The sequence below is a fragment of the Pocillopora damicornis genome, chromosome 4 (genome assembly GCF_964200805.1).
Source record: "Pocillopora damicornis chromosome 4, jaPocDami1.2, whole genome shotgun sequence".
Lineage (NCBI taxonomy): Eukaryota > Metazoa > Cnidaria > Anthozoa > Scleractinia > Pocilloporidae > Pocillopora > Pocillopora damicornis.
In genome coordinates this window covers 20,963,772-20,984,971 of record NC_142673.1, presented here as the reverse complement: position 1 = coordinate 20,984,971, position 21,200 = coordinate 20,963,772, and the positions used below count along the sequence as shown (strand labels likewise).

Below are 21,200 nucleotides of genomic sequence, written 5' to 3'. Positions count from 1 at the left end.
AGTGAAAGACAACCCACTAAATGGGCCAATCATAGCGCACCTACTAAGAGAGTCATATCGAATACAGCTACAAAGTTGATGTTTACGTGCATTAAGTTTTTATACCAAAAATAGTTCTACGACGTGATTAATACCGTGTTAGGTGTGGCTCTAACCGTGTTAATTGTTTCTGGTTCCGGCACTGCTTTGGCAGGTTCCCGCTCAACAGTTGTTTCTGTGTTGGGGGAATTTGGTTTACCAGAAGAATGGCCTCCGTTTTCACGGGTTTCGATGTTTGAGTCATTGAGAGGGATTTTTCCTTCTTTTTGTAAGGCTTGAACCTCACTCATATTAAGTGGACTGTTAATATTATTCTGGTTTCCCTCTTCTCTATTTGAAGAATCGTCTCTTTCCAATTCATCTTTCTTGCTTTTGGCCTCATCGACAGACTCTGTGATTGAAGGAGGTTGATTGGTAACATCGGAGCTCTGATCCTGAGAAGGCTCTGGTCTGTTTTCCGAAACCTCGATTCTATCCAGATGATCTGTTCAGGCAAAATTAAAATCATAATCATGTAACGGATACTTCCCAGCCGCTGGTTGAAATATCGTGTATTTTGTCTAATGATAATTTTGTAAATAGACAAAAAATCAAATTTGCCTCTTGATAAATAGTTGAAAGTTAACTTCTCATGCAAGGAGATAAAAGCACCAAATTTTCATAACCTTTAGCACCACGTACTGAGTACCAGGTTTCCATTGTTGCTCGGGGTGTAACTATCAATTTATTTTTATTAGTATCAACCGTTAAGCAGCCCTTGCATTGCTTCGTGAATTTTACCCATTATTTCCAACATAACGATCATTAAACAATAATGTAGGGAATACCTAACGCACAGTAACGAGAGGATCCTATAATTTAACAGCAGTTACAAGGACATCTAGTTTATGTTTTGCTAAGATTCATTTAGATTTGGAATTTAAGCGATTAAACTGTTCATACAAAATATCGAACGGTAGAAAGATGTTTTTTTGTCCTGTCACGAGCAAGGGACTAAGAAAAAATGCTGAGCCCCCATCAGGAATCGAACCTCAAATTTTCGGATTCCACTCTACCACTGAGTCACGTAGACTCTACGGTGAGCGAGGTCTATTACAAAGTTCTTATGACACGCATCCTGCATACTGCTAGGATCAGCAATGTCGATGGCGTCATGTTTGTACGAAAGACAATTCAACAGTGCACCTTATATCCTCTTCATGAGGTCTACTTTCAGGATTATTTAAGCAAAAGATACCTGGATCCAAACTAGTTTTGGGCCAGAAGTTTCACGAAAACTTGGTATTTATTTCATTTTCTCTATTAAATGGCATTCACCGCTACCTATATCTATAGAAAGCCATTGGAAACGCAACTGAACCAGCTGATCAAAGGAATAAAGAATCAGATCGTCGTCTTCAACTGACGTCACTTAATGTGCAACTCTATATCTGATATATAAACTAGATGAAAGCCAAAAGTAAGAGGATTCCAATTCCCTTTTATGTGGTCACCGCAATTGCGAGTAAGTAACATTTTTTTTTTCAAGTTTGCAACATTCAATATGTGAAGAAGAAAATTACAAATAACAAAATCAAAACTAATCGAAAATCATTTTCACTTTACATTCATGTCCTTTCGTCGTAATTCTGTTTTGTAATCACCCACAAAATGAAACAAGAAAATGCAATCTTCCAGGAGGAGAATTAGGAAGAAAATCACATCTCGCTTAATTCGTCAAGATAAGTCAGCTATCTGAAAAATTCTAGCTCTGAAACAGTTTTGACCTTGAATCATGAGGAAATACCTGCAAATATACTTGCAACCTGTCAAGAATTATGAGGAAGTCGGTCACCGCCCCATTATTTGCTTCGTCAAACGACGAAAAAATTATATGTACAATACTCGAATTCGTCAAATTACCTGCACACCTTATTGAATCGTGCCGAAAAAGGTGCCCTTTAAAAGATTAGTCGAGACGCCATAAACCTAAAAATCGTCTAAACAAAGAGACATAATGTCTCTTATTTCGCTACGAGTTCAAATGTCGCCGTCGCGACAAATTTTCGTTTTGTATCCTGAAGTACTATTAAAAACTAAAGCACCGCTTTTTTTCGTTTCTTCTCTGTACCTCCTTAATGTAATCAGAACATGCAATCGCGTGATCGCATTTTAAGTCCCTAGTTTCGATAGTTCCGTTCCCGACTCCTGATTATTGCAAGGAGTCGATACACAAGTTTCAAATTTTAACACCATTCACAAAATGTCTGTACTCGGGAAGCTTTGAGTGCTTCTGAATGTCCCTGTTTAAGCTAACCTTTCTCGAATATATTATATATATATTATCTCGTCCAATATTAGAAAGATATCCTTGTCGCTTGTCACTGATTGTTAAGTCTCATGACAATAATTCTTGATGTTAGTATACATCGCTATTGTAGGGCTATGAGCATTGCAATGAGGGCTTCGCAAAGAAAAACTGTGAAACTTACCTGAAGTTACTGTAAACTGCTCAGAACTGGTTTTCAACACTGCTGAAGTTCCTGACGACCCTTCAGCTGCGAGATTAAAGCCACAACTGCAGCAGAAGCGGTGATGCTCTTGTAGCTCGAGGTTCCCACAAGATGAGCACTTCATCGTAACGCGATATTGATCTTAAACTACATGTCTGCTTTGAGAAAATGTTCCTCTGCCAAATTCAATCTTCCGAAAAAATACTTCTTCTTTCGATGTCGATGCGGAGTATAAATCGTTGTGTGATTAACTGCAGTGTTTTCCCGAAATGTTGAATCGCTTCCGCGAAATGCTTTCAAATAGTCTCGTCGGCCTCGGGGAATTTAATAATTCCCAGAAATCCCTCTGCAAGCGGAAGTCGATTTCACTCGTCGCTGCACACTCGAAAATTTTAAAGCTCCTTGAGAGTTATCGACCTAAAATCTGAAATTTGTTTGATGAAAAGACCGTTTGAGCACTTTTCAAAGTTGATTCAATTTGTTTTTTAAAGAAACGTCTGTATATATAAAGACGATAGGATTTCCACGAAATGTCTGGATTGTCAATTAGAGCCATCCGCGTTTCTAGGAAATCAAGCGGAAGTGGCTATTTCAAGGGCCTTAGCGAAAAATCAACCAATCATGCTTTCGTAACGCAACATATCTAATACAATGTCAATATCGATTCTTATTTTCGAATTTAAAATGAAAGCCAATTAAAGGAAATGACGAATATTTGATAATATTGCAAAGCACAATCTCACTACAAAACACAGCTATACATAATTTATCGGTCTAATGAATAGATCAACAAAACAAGCTATTTATATTTCTCTTCTTCTGGCTAGATTTTATCGACCTGACAATAGTCGCTTCTTTAACTAAACTAACTTTAACTGTGGAGGAAATCAAGTGGATCTTGAGGTATTGAATGGGAACTACTAAAAATGTTTTCCATTTAAATCCCCCCGTGACCTGAACAAAACTGCTTCCAATGCAGGAACCTTTCGAGACATTACATTCTCGGGGATTTAGTTTTCGCTTTCATCTTGTCGGTAAACCTCTGCGCTTTCTATTTCACTTTCAAGGCGTAAGCAAGTTAAGAACCTCGGGGGTGTTACTAAATAGTGGATCGGTAGACAGCGTGGAATCTATGGAACCTCCAGAACCTGCTAAATAATGTCGTCAAGGATGATAAACAAACATTTCGCTTATGACGCAATCCTATTTATACCCGAAAACGAAATTTCGAGTAGCATATGGGTGTTTTTTTGATTTCGTCGGTTTTTTTTTTCAGCAGAAATATTAATTATTCCACTGGTCCCGCTTGTTCCGGAGGTTTGGTTTTTCCCAAACCTCAGCTATATTTTTGCATTGTTACAAAACCTTATGATTCCTATACAGAGAATATCGGTTCCCAGTGCATGAAATCTGAATTGTGCCGTGTGATCGTGTAATACACGTCACGATGTTTTTTTGTTTGTTTGTTTTTCCTCACAATTCGTCGGAACTATAAAACTTGAAATATTGTTTCGCTCAGGTATTAGCTCAATTCTTTATTCCATTCCATTTTGGTCTATCTGCTGCGCTACGCAATCATTGCTTGACTTGGTTATCGCCGTGCATTATGGTCTTCTATTTATTCACCTTACCAGCTGTAGAGCTTTGTGAGGAGATTTTTTTCTCCAGCTATCGAGGTAGCCATTGAACAACTTTCAATTTAGTGTCAAAAGTCATCACAGTTGAGTTTGTATTTAATTCTTACTCTCTGTTATTGGTAAGAAATTTTAAATTACACTCTCAAAGAATCATCATCAGATTCCTGCGCCTGAGAACGGTTATGAACATATCCTTTTAGTTCCCACTGGCACTTTGAAGTGTTTAGCGTCTAACTTCTCCTTATAATGTCACCCTTGAATCACACATTAAGGTCACGGGAGTTAAGGAAATTATCATCTATTTGAAAAAAGCTGGTAATAGTTATGTAAATTCTCCTTGTTAGCATCTTAGGAAATGAGTATATAGATATGGCAAACGGCCAGGCAAAGTGGGACTGTATCGATTACATAAAATGCACATCTTACTGTTGCAATTTTGATACTTTGTACAAATTTCGACTTTAAGACACTAATACCACATTAAATAGACGATTGGGAGAGACATTCTCTAATTGGTCTCCCTCATTTCACAACTGCGCACCATTTTACTGTTTCCCAAAGAAGACTAGAACACTTAGTGGTGTGTAATGACTCTTACACTAAAACGATCAAATGTAACAGGAGGAAAAAACTTTTTTGTATGGGTCACCAGATCACAGGTTTCTGTGTTCTTTTAAAAACGAGTGTCTCTCTCAGATTTTTTGGGAGAATATGCACGTATACTCCTACATTCTGTGCTTGCCGTGTGCTGAGTGGAGGCCATTGCATCCTTCCTGGATCCAGGAAACCTTTCCTTCAAAAGCTTGAGCACTCGGGCCTTGCAGATGAACGCAACAAATATGTAGACTCCTTGAGTGGTTGTGAGCATAACAAAAGGGTAGATGAGTGCTTTGTGGATGAACTCAGCGCTGAAGCTGAAAAACCATGTGAAACCCATCAGGGAGGCCAGGCGAACATATATTTTAAAAACTGCCATTTGATCCTGGCGAGATGATTTCACTCGGTGTGTCTGCTTTCTTGCACTGTTGATGGCCCATACAGTGTGCGTAAAGGCCCCAAAGTTGTAAAGGAGGACGCAAGCTATGGGTGTGGCAAAAGTAACTATCTTTCCATTGCTGCTGTCTATCCAGCAGGCGACTTCGTTACCATAGCCGATGAAGACCACTTGAAAATGGTCAAGCAGGGCGCAGCCAGCCACAAAAAGCAAAGGAACACCCCATGCCAAGCACGTGTACGCCAGGAAACGAAAGTTCCGGCTTTTTCCGAGAGATCTTGATTGAGCCTTGGAAATCTGGTCGGAGAAAGTTCGGCGAGTGTCAAAGGCGATAACGGCTGTGCACCCAAAGGACACCAAAATGAGGTAATGCATAACGACCGCCACAATGGTACAAAATGTTGGCTTGTCAGTGTCTCCAGATCCAAACAGCCACATAAACTGGGCCAGCAGAAGGGCAAAGCACAGACTCATCAGATTTTTACCTGGAAGAGGGCCTCGGAGCTCAACGAAAACGCTATGTATCGTCAGGGTGAGGAAAAGAGCAAACATTGAGATAGAAAATCCAGCGATTGTAAAGTATAACAGAATCGTATTTTCCCGGCTTGTTATCGTCGGTTTCCTTGTAACCGTCGGGGTCTCAGTGTAATTAGTGCATATCCATGCTTTTTTAACTTCGTCAATCAAGGTGTATTCTTCGGTCAAGTAGACCTTACCAGTGGTAGTATGCAGTAAGCTCTTGTTTGCAAAGATTTTAAACTGAGAACCGCTTACCAGGAGGAGTTTGAAAGGGCACAAGACACTAAATGTAGACCTGCAAACAATCAAGGAATCGTTACTGTTATCGTTGTGTTTGATGAAGAACTTCTTTGGCGGGATCAGTTCTTGATGATTGTCCCCAGTTTTATTTAGTAAGGCTTCACCAGTGGGCTTTATTCTGTATTCGTCATGGAAATACTCTTCTCGGTTTGTGCAAGATAACTGCCTTTGAGTGACCCTAACCACTAACCAGGTCTTGTTTGCAATTATTATAGGGAATGATTCGTTGAAATTAAGAAGAGCAGCCACATCCAAGGTTTCATTATCGTTATTACCCCTAACCGCTTGGCCAGCATACAGGTTGAATTCCACGACAATAATTCCTTCTTCTGATGAATTTGATATCACATAAATTTGTGAAGGCTCCAAGGCAAACGTTGAGCAAAAGCCACTGACAAACTCTGGCTGTAATATGGGTCTTTCGATGTCATCCGCGGGATACATCCATTGTTTAATGCGATACGTATCGCGAACAGCTAAAGAAGGATTCCGAACAGAACCGTCTTCACAGGTTTCTAAGTGTGGATCAAACACTTTAGTCTCAGAACAAGATGTGGAAAACGAGTTCAGTGAAGGTTTAAGAGTTTCTTCCGGTGAAAAGTCCATGACAATTTCAAATGATTTTGGATTGAAGATTTCCCCTTTATCCAATGGACCACACTTAGCGCCGTCTAACGATTCGCCATTGCAAAGCAGACAGTCAATGTTTTTGAAGTTCTTGTTTATTTTCTCGGAAAAGACAATTCCAGAATTTCCCTTCATGCACTCTTCCTTGTGTTTATTGTCGACTGGGCATGTGGAGACCATTGGCAAACAAGTACGCACGACAAAGGAATCCTCTGGTTCCATGGATTTATATCGGCAGTATTTTAGATAAAAGTCCAATTTCTGTTTGGTGCTGTAATGGGATGGAGCTTGGATATTACATCGAAATTTTAACTGCCAGAAAATAAAAGGCCTTGGTAGTCTGTTACAAATACCGCAGTGAACATTTCTATAGTTATTCCTACTGAAGAAATTATACACTGGAATGTCCTCTTCGATGTTTTCAGATGTAAAAGATCGATTTGAATTCTTGGAGGCCTCCATACATTTAATATACGAATCACTTTCGTCTTTCCAGTCTTTTGCACACGTGGAAATCATGAACACACCTTTTTCTTGATCAGTGGATATGTCCGCACAGGAATAGCTAGGGCCAGTTGGGTCCACTTTTTTCACTGGGCCAGGATTACAATAGTGTGCGAAGTCTGCACAGCAGTCTTGATACTTGAGGCAATCGGGATCACAATGGCAGTGTTCAACATCTTCAGAGAACTCATTCGTTTTATTTGACTCTTTACGGCATTTATTGTGACAAGAAAACTTCTGAACGCAGTTCAACGGGGGATCTGCTGCCTTTCCTTGCGCTGATGCTGGGCTGACTTCGCTGGAGTTGTAAGCATCCTGCTGGTAAGCTAGATGCAACCAAAGTAAAACAATACCAAATTTCGAACCAAAATGTGTCTTCCTCATAACTTCAGCTTCAGCTTAATTTTTCCTCGAATTACCTTCCGCAGTACGTTGTTTTGATGTTTTTTTTCCTCTCAGCTTTTCTTATACCTCTTAGATGATCTTATCTTGTTGCTATGCAATAAGTCATTTCCTCCTTTTGACGTCTGATCAATATCTACTCAAACGAATGACTGATAATCCATTGCGCGTCGTCTTTATACGCAAGACTTCTTTAACCTTCGTTTCTTCCCGTTTAATCGTGCTTTTCATGTATGATCAGTAAATATGTCACAAGCCAAATATTATTTTCCGCGAGAGCAAATGGCGTGTTGATAACAGCCAGATGCACGGAAACAGATTTTTCGTCAGGGAAACTGTAAACACGCACAGTCATACTGTGTGAGCATACCAGCTTGTTTTCCCTTTTATTTTGTTTCAGAGTCGAATTAACTTTCGCAAAAAATACACTTCTTGATCTAATATCACTTTCATTAAGTACTCAAGGACTTAAGTTGTGCGGGTTGTCAAATCCAAAAAGCAATATTCTTGAGTAAACATGCTACGTGACCTTCTGAAGGTTTCGCTGTTGCTTCAATAGATGAAAGGCCACTATTGTTTAATTTGCGGACGAAAACCGACAAAGCCGCCACATTACAGGTAATGAATGAGCTCAAAAAAAGGATTTATCTTTGCGCTTTCTAACGTGGGAAACAAACAGGTGAAGATCAACTCACTTTCCTTTTCCCGCTCTGCATACGGTGATTAGTAATACAAAGAGATCAGCAGAAGGCGCTCCTTAAATTCATTACTGTTGTGCTCACGCTCTCTTTCAAGCTGTTATTAAGTTCAATGTTGTTGACTTTTCTCGAAATAGCTAATAAGTAAACTTCTCAACAACGTAAGAAGAATTAATTAAATCTCGAAGGCATAAGCTTCCACGAAATTTCGTACTAATCTACTCTTCGTTAAAAGGGGAGAAAACCGAAAAGCAGATATAAAACTCCATGATGTAGAGTTTCGGTGGTTATGGTACCTTTGCGATAATTTTAAATTAATTTCCTTCCCTTTTCATTATTTAATTTTTTCCTTCCATATTTACACAGAGACATTACCTCGGGGCACAAAAATACAAACTTTCGTAATTGCTTGAAACTCAGGTACTGCAGGCTTTTCACACGTAGGCCCTCCGAGCATAATTGTATTTCACATGTGTAGTCTTAATGACTAATGAAGATGTTAAAGATAGCTAAAATATTTATTGAATTACAAATATCCATAACAGCCTCTGGCAAAACTGAAGGTAGGAAGCGTGCGCGAAAAGGATACTCAATTTCAGATTGCTGGGGCACAGAACATAAGCCGATTTTCATCACCAGCGGATAAGGATAATCCATCGGTGCCACAAACGCAACGATAACAGCAGAGAGATCTTAACGCTCCTCTGATCATGAGTTGTTCTCGAGAAGGTGGGAAAAAGGAGAAATTTCTACATGTGTACTGTCCTCTGATCCATTTTCAATAAAGTGAATCGGTTAATTCTTGAGGTCGGCAAGAACAACTAATATAGATAACAAAAGATCGAAAAGAACACGTTGAGAAATAAAAAATATAAAAAATTGAACAAATAAAAGATACAGACAATGAATAAAAGAACCAGTTTTTACTGACTTAGAAAATCCTTCGTTGAGGAATACTGAAAGATGTCATAAGAAACCATGGATAAGAGGTCTCCCCTGTTCAAGGATTCTCCTCCCCAAGTGGAAAAGGTTAAGACCTGTGAACTTCTGTACCTAGAATTGACCGTTCACCATTGTAAAATAAGATTCACTCGGCATCATCTTACTGCTGAGAAATAGTTTATTCTCGAGAGCAAAAATGAATGAAATACTTGTCACGTTTCAAAATAAGAAAAAAAGTGGTATCAGCATTGATAGGATATCAGCCCAAGTCAATTAAGTCATGGATGATCTTGCTCGATAATCACGTTGATATTCATGACAAATGCGATTTCTCTATTTTAAAAACCCTTTGGCGCCTCGTACGAAGGATTGCTTTGTCTTTTAGTAGGCCAAGCTGTGCTGAAAAAAAAAAAATGGGCTGCACCCATATCTAGAGATCCTTACGAAATGAGATCCATATCAGTAATAAGAGGTGTTACTAGAAGTTTTGAATTGTTGTTGTTTTTGTTTCTGTATGTATTTTCGCCATACTTTAAAGGTGTCACCGTCAGCACAAACACATTTTTGTCTCCCAAAATCGTTAAATGGAAACCTTGTGTCAGATTTGAAACATCTCTTTCAGACTGGGCTAAACAATTTAACATTTCAAAGAAGATTAATGATTATTTCTAAACTAGAAAGATATTCTGAAGCCAATCTTCTTAGTTCTACCAGGATATTATGCTGAGACGTTTTATGCAGAGGATATCGACGCTGTTTCAAGAGTAAAAAAAGTCTGATCGATGTTCAATTTATTGTGAAAGTTATCAGCAGTCACAAGTTGAAAAAGGCAAAAGAGAGAACCGACCTAAAACATGGGAATAAAACTTCGTCATAGAGAAGTCATAACTGACATTGGGCGTTGTGTTTCCGTATAGTTTCTTAGTAAATAATCACAACAATTCTGAAAACTTGAAATTTAAGTTTTCATCGTTGGTAATAACTTCCCCAGTTCAAAGCAATAAGTATTTATTAAAATTTTCCTCATGTTGTGTTTTTTTTTTTGGTTTTTTGTTTTTTTTTTAAGTCAAGCCCTCTTGTTACGTAATGAATGCCAAGCTGCATTGCATGCTCATTATCGGTCAAGAAGCTGTAAGTTTAAAATGTTAAAACTTTGGAAACATTTTATAATTAATATAGCCCCAAATAATGAATTTCAACAAAAATAGCTTTGCATTATTCTGGAAAAATTGCATTTTTGAGAAAAATTCTTTTTTTCTTGTCAAGAAACGTTTTCCTCTTTAGTAAGCTAAACAGCAGCCATTACAATTTTTCCCGTACCGGCTGTCAGATGTAAATTTATTATAATATACATTTAAGGCGGCTTTTCCTTGGAAATTGAAAATCTCATCAGATGATGTCAAATATTATTAATAAAATAATACTGAAAAGCTAGCTATCCAATTTCCGTACTATATTATTGCGACTAGCTTTCTAGGGTAAATACTAAAATCACCCCTGGAAATTTTACTCCCTACCGCGGGCACAATTGATAAATAAATTTCATAGTTTTATAAAGGACGGAGTTCAGTTATTGAATTTTGGTATGGAATAAATGCATTAAAAGTTCTCCGCAAATTGCCTAAATTTATATAATGAACTATGTAATGAAAAGACGAGGGAGCTACAAGAGAGATCTGTGATAAAACTCCATGATAACTGAATGAGTACCGCTCCCTAACTTTTTCGCTAGAAAACGGGCAATTTTTCGATACAGGACAAGGTTTTTCACGTTAGTGTCTGAAAAACAAATTGAAAAACGGAAGCAGGTGATCACAGTCTTTAAAAAGTGCAAGGATATTAAAGCGGTATAACACAAAGAAACAATAAATATACTTATTGCTCAATCTATAGCATGGTTATTAACGATTCAATCGGCGCTGTGTTATCACAAAAGATGAAAAGTAGTATTGACTCGTGTGAGTTACATTGCTCCTGTCATCTGTTAAATTGCTTCCTATGATTACAATTTATTAAGAAGTAAAACAAACTGGCCTGGCTTGTTCCGAGGATGGATAACGCGACTCTATAGGTTAAATCTCTATTCGGTGAATAATAGAGTACGTTTTGATAAATCTTATCCACTGGATAGCGATTGACCCGTCGGATGGCGTTTTTCACCCTTTGAGCATTAGGGCCTTGGTTCAATTTTTGTGAAATAATTTCCTTGCCATGCCTGTTGTCGAGAGGAAAAAGGTTATTCGTGAAAAATGTACTAAAGTTCATCGGTAAAACTACACGTACGTGCTGTAAGATGAGCCGTCAAGACCAGCAGAGGCGAATTGGACTTTGAGTCGTAATCTGGTCTTAATTTGAATTTACATTTTCGTCCCACATAGGATATTTGTTCTTCAATTGAACGTGATGAGATTCATATCCAGAGTAGATCCATTCTTAAGGTTTCACAACTGGCAAATGTCAATCTAATAAAAAAAAATTCAGACCTACACAGTTATGCATGAGTCACTGCTAAATTCTTTGATGACGCGTTGTTAATAGATTTCACCTTTTTGGTTTTTTACTTTTGTTTTTCATGTTGGTTTTCAAGGATTGAAAAGTTCAAACTTGAATTTTTCTATCTACAATTAATGATTCTCTGTGTGCGTGTTTTCTTAAAACCTGTTAAGGACCGAATTTGCCATACATAATGGACGATTCAGGATCAAGGTTTTATTCCTTTCACAGTTAGTTTGGGCGGTGATGCAAGGTTTGAAAGCATTTGAGGATATAAACTGCGCTGATAGCTCTTAAGTAGAGCCTGTATCATTGAGAAATATCACGACAATATGCGGACGTAACTGCCATCACTACTGAACAACATGGGTGCAACACAAAGATATGAAGACGCCGTCTTGATTCAAGCTTTTACGTTATCAGCTAAAACCACTTCAATGCAACCTTAGTGTAACATTAGTTTATTCTTAGTTGAATTCAAACACAACACAAATTTCGAAAACAAATGACAAATTGCGTCATAATGCAAATGAAAGGAGACTCGCTCGATGAAAACATTCTGGATCAGATCAGAAGTCAAACAAGAACGGATTAAGACACTAACAGGATTCGAAGCACAGACCCTCTGATTTGTAAGGCGGTCGTGCAAAGTTTTATAGCGTCAATGACCTTCAATAACCATTGATCATAAATTCTATCCCTTTACATCTTAACTAGTGACTATGCCCTTTTTTGAAATCCTCTTAAAAAATATAAACTCCGCGTTATCTTCATGGTGAAATAAAGTACTTTTTTGCGTGGTATTGACTGATCATATTAACCGGGTAAGCACTTTCCACCTGCCCCAAGAACCTGCAAAGATATCTAGCATCTTGTCAGTCTTACTTTAAGGAGTGGTTAAGAGACACCATAAAGTGACACCCCCCCCCCCTCCTCAAAAAAACCGTCTCGTGTCTCTCCCTATACTTCTTTCGTGCTCTAGCCGCTTTCCACGTGCACAGTCAAGGCTTCTATATTTGGTTAATGTAAATAAATAAATAATAGATCAATGGGAATATGAATAAATAAAAATAAAATAGAAAAAATTCCTTCAGGTGGGTAGTGAAACCAGAAGAAAAAGGTGTCTTAGAGGAAGAAGTACCATTAATTTCACTCGGCTTTATCTCTGTAAGTCCTTTCAAAGTCTCTGCGTTTCAATTAAAAAATACCTCTGCAGGTCAACAGAGCAAAAACGATCTGGAGGTTGGCGCACGAAATTCAACTTTGTTTAAAAATGCAAATAGATATGTGCCAGGCGTTCCTTCGATGCTGTTTGGCAATTTTTCTCAAATGCTCCCTAAAATCTTACCTTTATGCCTTCCTTTGATCTTTTAGGTATAGATGATCACTCAGTTTGTCTACATGAATCGTTTTTAGATTGATTTGTAGCAAGTTCCTTTCCCAAAGTGAGGAAAATTGAGGAATTGGCGCAGATTGGTTTCAAGTTTCGCGCGATAGTGCAGTGGGCTGAACACAAGAGAGAGAACTGGATATCAGTATTAATACAGCTCGCCCCAGATTCCTCCCAACCAACGAACCTCTAGCTGATGTTCCGTTAGCTTGCAGTTAGTCATTACCTTCGCATGCTGTTGATGTTAATTGTTGCTTCATGGCAAGTTATTGTGGCCAAAATTTCCAGTAGTTGTTAAGCGTGTATGGTTTTCCTGAGAATTCCCTGGTTTTTCCTTGGGAGAATGATCGTCAACAAATGGATGATCGTGGCTTTTATTGTTGCGTTTGTTATTCTAGAGATGCAAATTCTTCAAATGACGAATGTTACAACACATGATGCTCACAACGGTAGGAGAAACCTTAATCGGACACATTAATGTCTCCTCTTGTTTTCTTCATAGATGGCTCTTTAAGAAGATCTTAAGTGATAGTCATTTCATGACACCCTGCAACTTTGGGAATCGTTTATGACTAAAAACACATGTGCTCTTGTGATGTTCAGTTTGACATTTCGAGTTTCCATTTTGCTGGAATGTTCTTTCAAAATCTTAAATACTTTCCTTTTAACTGTATTTTGCGATTGATTTTCTCCACATCGAGATGAAATGGAGAATTCGTATTTTTGTAATTGAGTTAATCTCCAAACTGCCCATATCACGCTAAGAAACGTCGTCCGTCGAGTAAATACGCACAGATTCGTTCTCGATGCTGGCTCCGACTTGATTTATTAAAAAATAATTGGTTTAAGCAGCCGTTCTTAATCCTTGGCTCGTAAGCTAGGTATTCGGGATTAATTGAAAGATAAAGTTTAAGATGTCAGTCCGTTTACAATAACCATCTAAACAGTTTTTATGTTTTGTATACAAGATTAAAAGTACTACACCTAAAATACGTTGTACCCGTAACTTCTAGATACTGTGAACTTGAAAGCAACAAAGGATGATGTTAGCTATCACGTTTAATATTGATTGTATGATAAACATTGGGTTTCTGACAGGTTTAAAATAATCCTCTTTCCACTTTCAAGAGCCTTATTTCTCCCAATTTAACCAGCTTTACTACTAACTAATTTCAACTGGCTTTACTACTCTCCAAACTAACAAAAAGGGTTTAGAATATCAAAGCCTAATGGAAAAAAAAGACAACTAGAGTGTTATCCACTCCATGTGCTCTGTTTTATGTTAGAATGAAACTTTTTGTGTAAATAACATTATCAAATCATGATTGATGAAGAGGAAGTATAAAAGACAAGGGAGATGACCTGTTACATTCCATCCATATACCACTGTTATCCAATTTTCTCTGAGGACATCAATTTCTTTGGTAACATACAGTAACCTGGTGGTCAATTCTCCTGTTCTTCACATGTTCCTTTCTTTTAATGCTTAATTTTGTTCTTATTTTAGAGTATGCAGGGAATTTGCCATCTAGCAATATTTTGAGAGACAGGGGTCAATTTGAAAACAACTATGAGGTGCTGCAATATTTATTTTTTCATTAGTTTTTTCTCAGGCCAATATCATGGCTAACTGATTTGCAGTAACATTAGGAAAATGTTAGGTGGAAAGGAGAGCATTCTCTACATCATAACCCTTTTACTCCCAAGATCTCATTTGTATTTCTCCTTACTATCTGCTAAATAACTTTTATATTGTTCATTCTGAGAATTTGGTATTGGATCAACTAGTAATCCTGATAGGGTAAGGAGAAATTTTGTCTTATTACCCATGGGAGCTAAAGGGTCAATAAAAACAGCTCAATCCATCAGAATTTAATGAGAGAATTTTGTGAACTAGGCGAAGAATTCTCCAAACTCAAACACCAAATGAACACACTATTGAATTTGGAAGAATCTTTTAAGAATTAGACTGCTCTGCTGCAAGTTTATTACTGTAGAGAGACGTACTCGCTCAGTGGCCAGAGCATGTGTATTGGAACTTTAACCCTATCATTCCATAGATTGAAATATAAATCCTCCATACTGTTTGCTCTACATATCTTACAATTTTAGATCTAAGAATTTGATGTTTGATCACAGATTCTCTCCTGGTTAATTTTTCTCACTTATCATGACCTTTCTGCTCAATAATGTATTGAAATTGGACAGCATTTTATTAGGTTTTCTGGGAACTTTTTTGGTATCCTTTGCAAATTGCTATGCAAATTGTTTTGCCCACCCACTTCATTAACCTCACTCATCCAAGTGGGCTTATAACAGGAAAATTTTTTGCAATAATGTGACCCATTACCAGGTAGGGCTTTTAAGTGCGTGTGAGGAGGGAGGAGGCAGTTTACAGTAACCACATTTGTAGACTAGAGACCAGTTAGTTGCATTCTTGTCTGAAGGATGACACTATCAATACATACATATGGAAAAATTGCCTTATTATCGAAAGTCTCACACAAATTGACTTAGCGCAAGCAGAAACCAGACTTATTGATCTTGAGACTCTTCTGATAATTGGATGGTAACTTCCCACTGTGCTCAGCTGTGACCCCATTTGGGGTGCATTGCCTGGAGGGGTCAGGTGTACAACTGCTCATGCAATGATGTGTCAGTCCTTACATGAATGTAGATAGCTTAATTTACATTTTTAGTCAAGGAATTAGGTAGAAGTGATACTTCTAACCTCAATTTAGAATGCAAAGTGGTTTTAATGAGGTAGATGTTATTGTATTAATTCTTGTTAATATTATACCCTTGTGTTCTTTTGGTGATGTTAACCAGAGTTGATAAAATTTAACTCTTCAGATTTGTAACTTTTTTGTTTATAAAACTTAATTTTCTAAGATGTTTCATTCACTCTATCTCTTTCAACAGTCTGACTCATCCACTAGAGGGAAAGCCAGATTACAAACTGAAGATGATCACATCATAATTTTCTACAACAGAGTCCCAAAGACAGGCAGCACATCTTTCATGGGTGTGCTTTATGCTTTATGCCGTCCAAACAGATTCCATGCTCTGCACCTCAATGTTAGTCGAAACTCTCACGTGATGTCACTTTCTGATCAGATACGTTTTGCTCGCAACATTACAACATGGAAACAGGTGATGCCAGCTGTCTATCATGGTCATCTTGCCTACATGGACTTTCAAAGACTCGGTGTTTACCAAAGTCCCCTATTTATAAACATGATAAGGAAGCCTTTGGACAGACTAGTTTCCTACTACTATTTCTTGAGGTTTGGAGATGATTTTAGGCCATACCTTCGAAGAACAAGACAAGGAGATAAAGAGGTATGGATGTTGTGTTTAAGAAAATGTGGTGGAGAGTTGTTTGAAATTTGTGTACATTTTGTGAATTTTTGAACCAACCTCCATGGATTCTGATTATGGATGACGGTTACTTGAATTTTGTTATCAATTTGAGTTAATGTATTGAGTATTGAAGTTGGAAACAATTCCAAATGGCTGTATGTGACATGCAATTGTTCTATATTGAAACATACTTATGACAAAAATGATTAATTTTAGGGATCCATTTAACCCTTTAACTCCCAAGATCTGATTGTCAATTCTCATTTTTAGCTGTTACACATTTCCTTGTATATTACACATAGTTATTATGAGAATTTGTTGTTACATGTAGGTCAAAATAACAACTTTTAACTGATAAGTTTGACAACAATATCCACACATTGGACAATGAATGAATATCAAAAATTGTAGAGAGAAGTTACATGTTAATCACATCTCCAAGAAAAGGGTGGAAAGGTTGTCACAATATCAATAATTCGTGTCTTCCTGTCTTAGGAAAATGTTGATTTCTTTCCAGCTCACCTAATTCTAAAGGTCATTTTGTGGGAAAATGGTGAAATGTGTGAGTAACATAGCACTTTGAAGTAAACTAGCTGATATATTACATTTTCTGACTAGACATTTGATGAATGTGTTCAGAATGGAAATCCAGATTGCAGGCCTGAGAGGCTGTGGCTGCAAATTCCATACTTTTGTGGTCATGCACCGCAGTGCTGGTGAGTTGCACTCCTGTTTGTCCCTCTTTTTTTGTTATCAATAGCCATGTTTTATTAGTCAACATAAGTTAATGTAAAACATAAAATTTGGCAGTTTATACTGTTCTAATCAATGACACATGTAAACTGTAAGTGAGTGAAGCCTGCAGAATTTTGACCTGGCACTGGAGATAAGAAAATTTTTAATTAGCCACTCAGAATTCTGTGCCAAAATTTGACAGCCTGAAGCATTTGTTCTTTAGATGTGGTGAATATTCTCTTGTTTCTTTACACTTTTTTCTTGCCACCACATTTCTGAATGAAAATGCCGAGGATGTGAGTTGAAGTAGTTATGGTGTGAGAGTGGCTCACACCACTAGAATAGAATACAGAATAGAATGCAGTGACTGATAGTATCACTTGCACCACTGCATGTACCCCCTTTGTCCCCCCTCCCCCCTGCCCCTCACCTCCAAACCTTCAGGAGCTCCTTCAGGAAAAAAATTTGTACATGCTGTTTTCAAGGAAACCACCACAAACAAAATATCTCTTTGTCTCCTAAAAGTTTATTAAATGCAGACTTTAATAAAATTACAAGTTATTTTGATTTTTACTCATCTTAAAGCAGAAAAATGATCAAACATCATTCTACAACTCTTAATGTGCACTCATGTGCATATGGAGATTTTTCACATAATTTTTGGAAAATGTATGTTGAAGTGATTGACTTAAATATATTTAAAAACAACAAATTTGTGGCCAAAGTTGACCTGTGAAGCTTTGGAGTAACCTCAACCCACTTACTAAAATGCAATATCAGGAGTGTTATATGTCTGACTAACTTCCCCCCCCCCCCCACCCCCAGAAGTCCTCAGGATACCCCCATGATTTTTCAGGTTTCCAGCACAGCACAGTGATATTGGCCAAGCTTCATACCAGAGACCTTTTTTTTTTGCATTCATATTCCAGCACCATAACCATTTATACCCTAACATCAGTATCTACATTCTCCATACTTTTTTTCTATACATTTCTTCTGGTATTGACGAGGAGAATTTGTTCATAAATCAAAGCTTCTTAAGTTGGCAATCATTTCGTTTATTCAGTGGTGTTAAGTTAAGAAGAATTCAGCCACAGGTCACTCTTATCGATAAAAGGTTTAATTACTTAGCAACTACTTTAACCATAAATTGTAATGAATTTCAGGTCACCAGGAAATAAATGGGCTTTGGAGCAAGCTAAAAGAAACTTAGTTGAAAAATACTTACTAGTGGGAATCACTGAGGAAATGGGGAATTTTGTCGCAGTTTTGGAAGTAGTACTGCCAAGAATATTTAAAGGGGCAACAAAATTGTTTAATGAAGGTGAGAAGAATTATCATTAAATACACATACTTATTAATAGCGGAGCTCGCGTAACCCCATAATCATACAAAATAGTAGTAACCTATCAAGCCGAAAAAACCGTACAAGGTGCTACTTTTAACATGCGTGGTCAACTGTACCGCGGGCGCGCCAACACCACGACTTTGTCCAGTAGTCCAGTGGTCAGAGCACTGGGCTCCGAGTCGGACGACTCGGGTTCTAGTCCTGGCCGGGGCGTGCGACGTGCGGGAAAAAAAATGCGAGCTCCGCTTTTAGGCTTGGCTAAATCTATATATTAATATGTGGAGAATCCTTTCTGTTGGATTTTTTTTGTTCCTTCGCAAAGTAATGCCATTTTGCTATGAAACTTGTTTAAAATAAATAGTGTGTATGTATATGGAATAACCTTCAAACCAAACTTCAAAATCATCTATTACAATTAAAATAAAGAAAAAAAGAAGCTTGTCGAGCAAATTAGTAAAAGTCAGAATGGTTTTTTGTTTTTAGACTAAAATTAAACCAAGAAATGTTTTGTTTTTGTGTCGAAGCAACACGTACATAGAAGAGTTTATACAGTTCACTTCTCTATTCTTGATTTTTCTGTATTGAATTTTCATTTACTTTTTTTGTACTTGTTTCTGTTTCAGGTGGTAAATCTCATCTAAGGAAGACAGCATCGAAGAAACCATTGGAAAGTTCAACAATTGAATACTTTGAACAATCAAAAATATGGAAAATGGAAAATGATTTTTACGAATTCGCTAATAAGGTTTTTCAAGATGCCAAGAAGAGGGCGCTGATAATGAAGGACGGTATCTTAGAACCTGTAAAAAAACAATTCTTTTACGAGAAGATAAGGCCAAAATAAGCCAGTAAAGTATTTGAATTACTCAGATTTTTAATATATACTCAGGATAATTTTCCCCTTAAATGAGCGAGGAGTTGGTATTGATGTCCGTAAGAGTGAAGTATCAACTGAAGCCGCCCATTTTAACACTACCGAGTTAACACGAGGAGTTGAGATAAGCACGAAATGACACGGCCAACAGCGTCACATTGTCTCTGAAACTCGCTCAATATTAACATCAAGTCGTCAAATTTAGGTGACTTTCTCGGTGTGGAATGTTTATGGAGCAGCATTCAAGACCAGAGAGAAAAAGAGAAAAATTGAGATCAATGTTAGTATTAGACAACTGCGCGCTTACCCCTCCCCTAACCCCACAGCAGTCAAAGGGGAGGGTTAGTGTTTGGTTACGGGAGGGGTAGGTGCGCAGTTGCTCAGTGATCTAAAAATTGATGTCGAGTGTGGACTCACTCCTTAAAATGTTGCATTGAAAAATTTCCTTCCGTAATCGTGCAGTTGCGAGGGAAAAATTAAGAATTGAAATGAAACATAGCACTTACACAATTCTGCTGCCTTTGCGTTGTTCGGAAAATCCTCTTGAAATGGAGACTACCCGTGAAGGAGAAAATTGTCACTAAACTACTACATGGGGATCTTGTGGAAAAAGACATTGAGCAAAATATAGAAAAGGTACTGTATGTGAAGTTCAGTTGTCTGACTGCCTGTTAATTCGGAATAAGTTAGAAACTTAAACTTTTCAAAATCGTCTTTGCCAACACACTCCCCATACTCCCTCAATAGGGCGAGTGTCGCAAATCCAATCCAATAGTTATCACATCGGTCAATCAGTGCAAAGGTACACGACAGAACGAGCCAATCACTGCTTAGAGTAAACGTATGCGAAAAGAGATGGAACCCAGACTAAGTCTCCTCTCATTGGTTTAGAAGCAGGTGTGAGTTTTTTTCTCAACCAATCGGAGATTGTGGTGAGACAAAACTAATGCACTGTCGATTACTTCAAGTCTCGATGATTGCACCTATATGTGTGGGTTGGAGCAGTCTTTGATTGAATATGAAGAGAAATCAGCCACTGCCTTGTTTTTGCTGTATTCGAATCTGTGATTGGTGTAGAATGCTCGCGCCATCAACTAAGCCAATCAGACGCAGATTTAACACCAATCATGGTTTGGTCACAGTGTTTCCAGAGTGTCTGGTAGTTTGCCTGTTTTTTTTTTTTTTTTGTTTTTTTTTCCAGGTCATGATTTTTCTTTGTTGTGATGGGTGGTTGTGATTAATTTGGCAATGGTTGATGGACAATCAACTGAAAAATGCTCTGTATAGCTCATTTGAAACGCAAAAGTTAACACACATGGGAATACTTTACGGGTAATTAAAGAACGTGGATTGATTTATTTCGTCTTGAATAGCGTCTGTAAACGAATCCTTGCAAGCAGGTAATTTTCTGTGAATGATAAACATATTTAGGATTATACCAATTTTTTTTATATACTTGTTTTGAGTGGTTACATATAATGTAACTATACTTTTTTCTCATCGTAGTGCCAACCATAGTTTTTCCACATCTTTTGTTGCTGAGCAAATAAACCCGTTTAATATTCCATATTCTGTTATATATCGAAATAAAAACGTAACAACGACAACTAGACAGGAAAACGTTAAAAAAAATAAATTTTCAACTTCTATATATAATGGATTTGTATTTCTATTCTAGGACTGGGAATGTTTGATATCATTTCTGTCATTTCTTTTCAAGGAATCTCGATTGGGCAGGTCCTTTTGATCCTAGAGGAAGGGATGAATAAGAAATAAAAAAAAAGATAAAAAAGTTGCCGCAAGAGAACCGAAAAAGAATCATGCACTCCCAAAAATTAAAGAA

The 21,200-nt window shown here is 37.6% G+C and overlaps 3 protein-coding genes across 5 annotated transcripts in view; 1 reads left to right on the top strand and 2 right to left on the bottom strand.

Annotated features, from left to right (window-relative positions):
• Positions 1 to 3,038, bottom strand: part of LOC113671215 (E3 ubiquitin-protein ligase rnf213-alpha) — a 52,674-nt gene extending 49,636 nt beyond the window's left edge. For 2 of the 3 annotated variants that reach the window (XM_089202472.1, XM_089202473.1), the window contains exons 1-2: positions 2,511 to 2,855; positions 135 to 523 (exon numbers count right to left, since the gene is read on the bottom strand). In XM_089202472.1, coding sequence (XP_089058598.1) covers positions 135 to 523; positions 2,511 to 2,655 — 534 coding nt within the window. In that variant the 5' untranslated portion in view covers positions 2,656 to 2,855. Of the gene's footprint in view, positions 1 to 134; positions 524 to 2,510 lie in introns of all 3 variants that reach the window. The other variant, XM_089202474.1, reaches the window with a different exon arrangement.
• Positions 3,039 to 4,246: 1,208 nt separating this feature from the next.
• LOC113686870 (uncharacterized) lies at positions 4,247 to 9,562 on the bottom strand. The gene has a single exon (XM_027204547.2). It carries the CDS (start codon positions 7,494 to 7,496, stop codon positions 4,842 to 4,844), a length of 2,655 nt encoding a protein of 884 aa, XP_027060348.2. The 5' UTR covers positions 7,497 to 9,562; the 3' UTR covers positions 4,247 to 4,841.
• Positions 9,563 to 10,191: 629 nt separating this feature from the next.
• Positions 10,192 to 21,010, top strand: LOC113686880 (heparan sulfate 2-O-sulfotransferase 1). Its single transcript, XM_027204559.2, has 6 exons — positions 10,192 to 13,486; positions 14,545 to 14,612; positions 15,960 to 16,379; positions 17,019 to 17,116; positions 18,302 to 18,459; positions 19,107 to 21,010. The coding sequence occupies exons 1-6, from the start codon at positions 13,342 to 13,344 to the stop codon at positions 19,325 to 19,327; spliced, it is 1,110 nt and encodes a 369-aa protein (XP_027060360.2). The 5' UTR covers positions 10,192 to 13,341; the 3' UTR covers positions 19,328 to 21,010.
• The last annotated feature ends 190 nt before the right edge of the window (positions 21,011 to 21,200 follow it).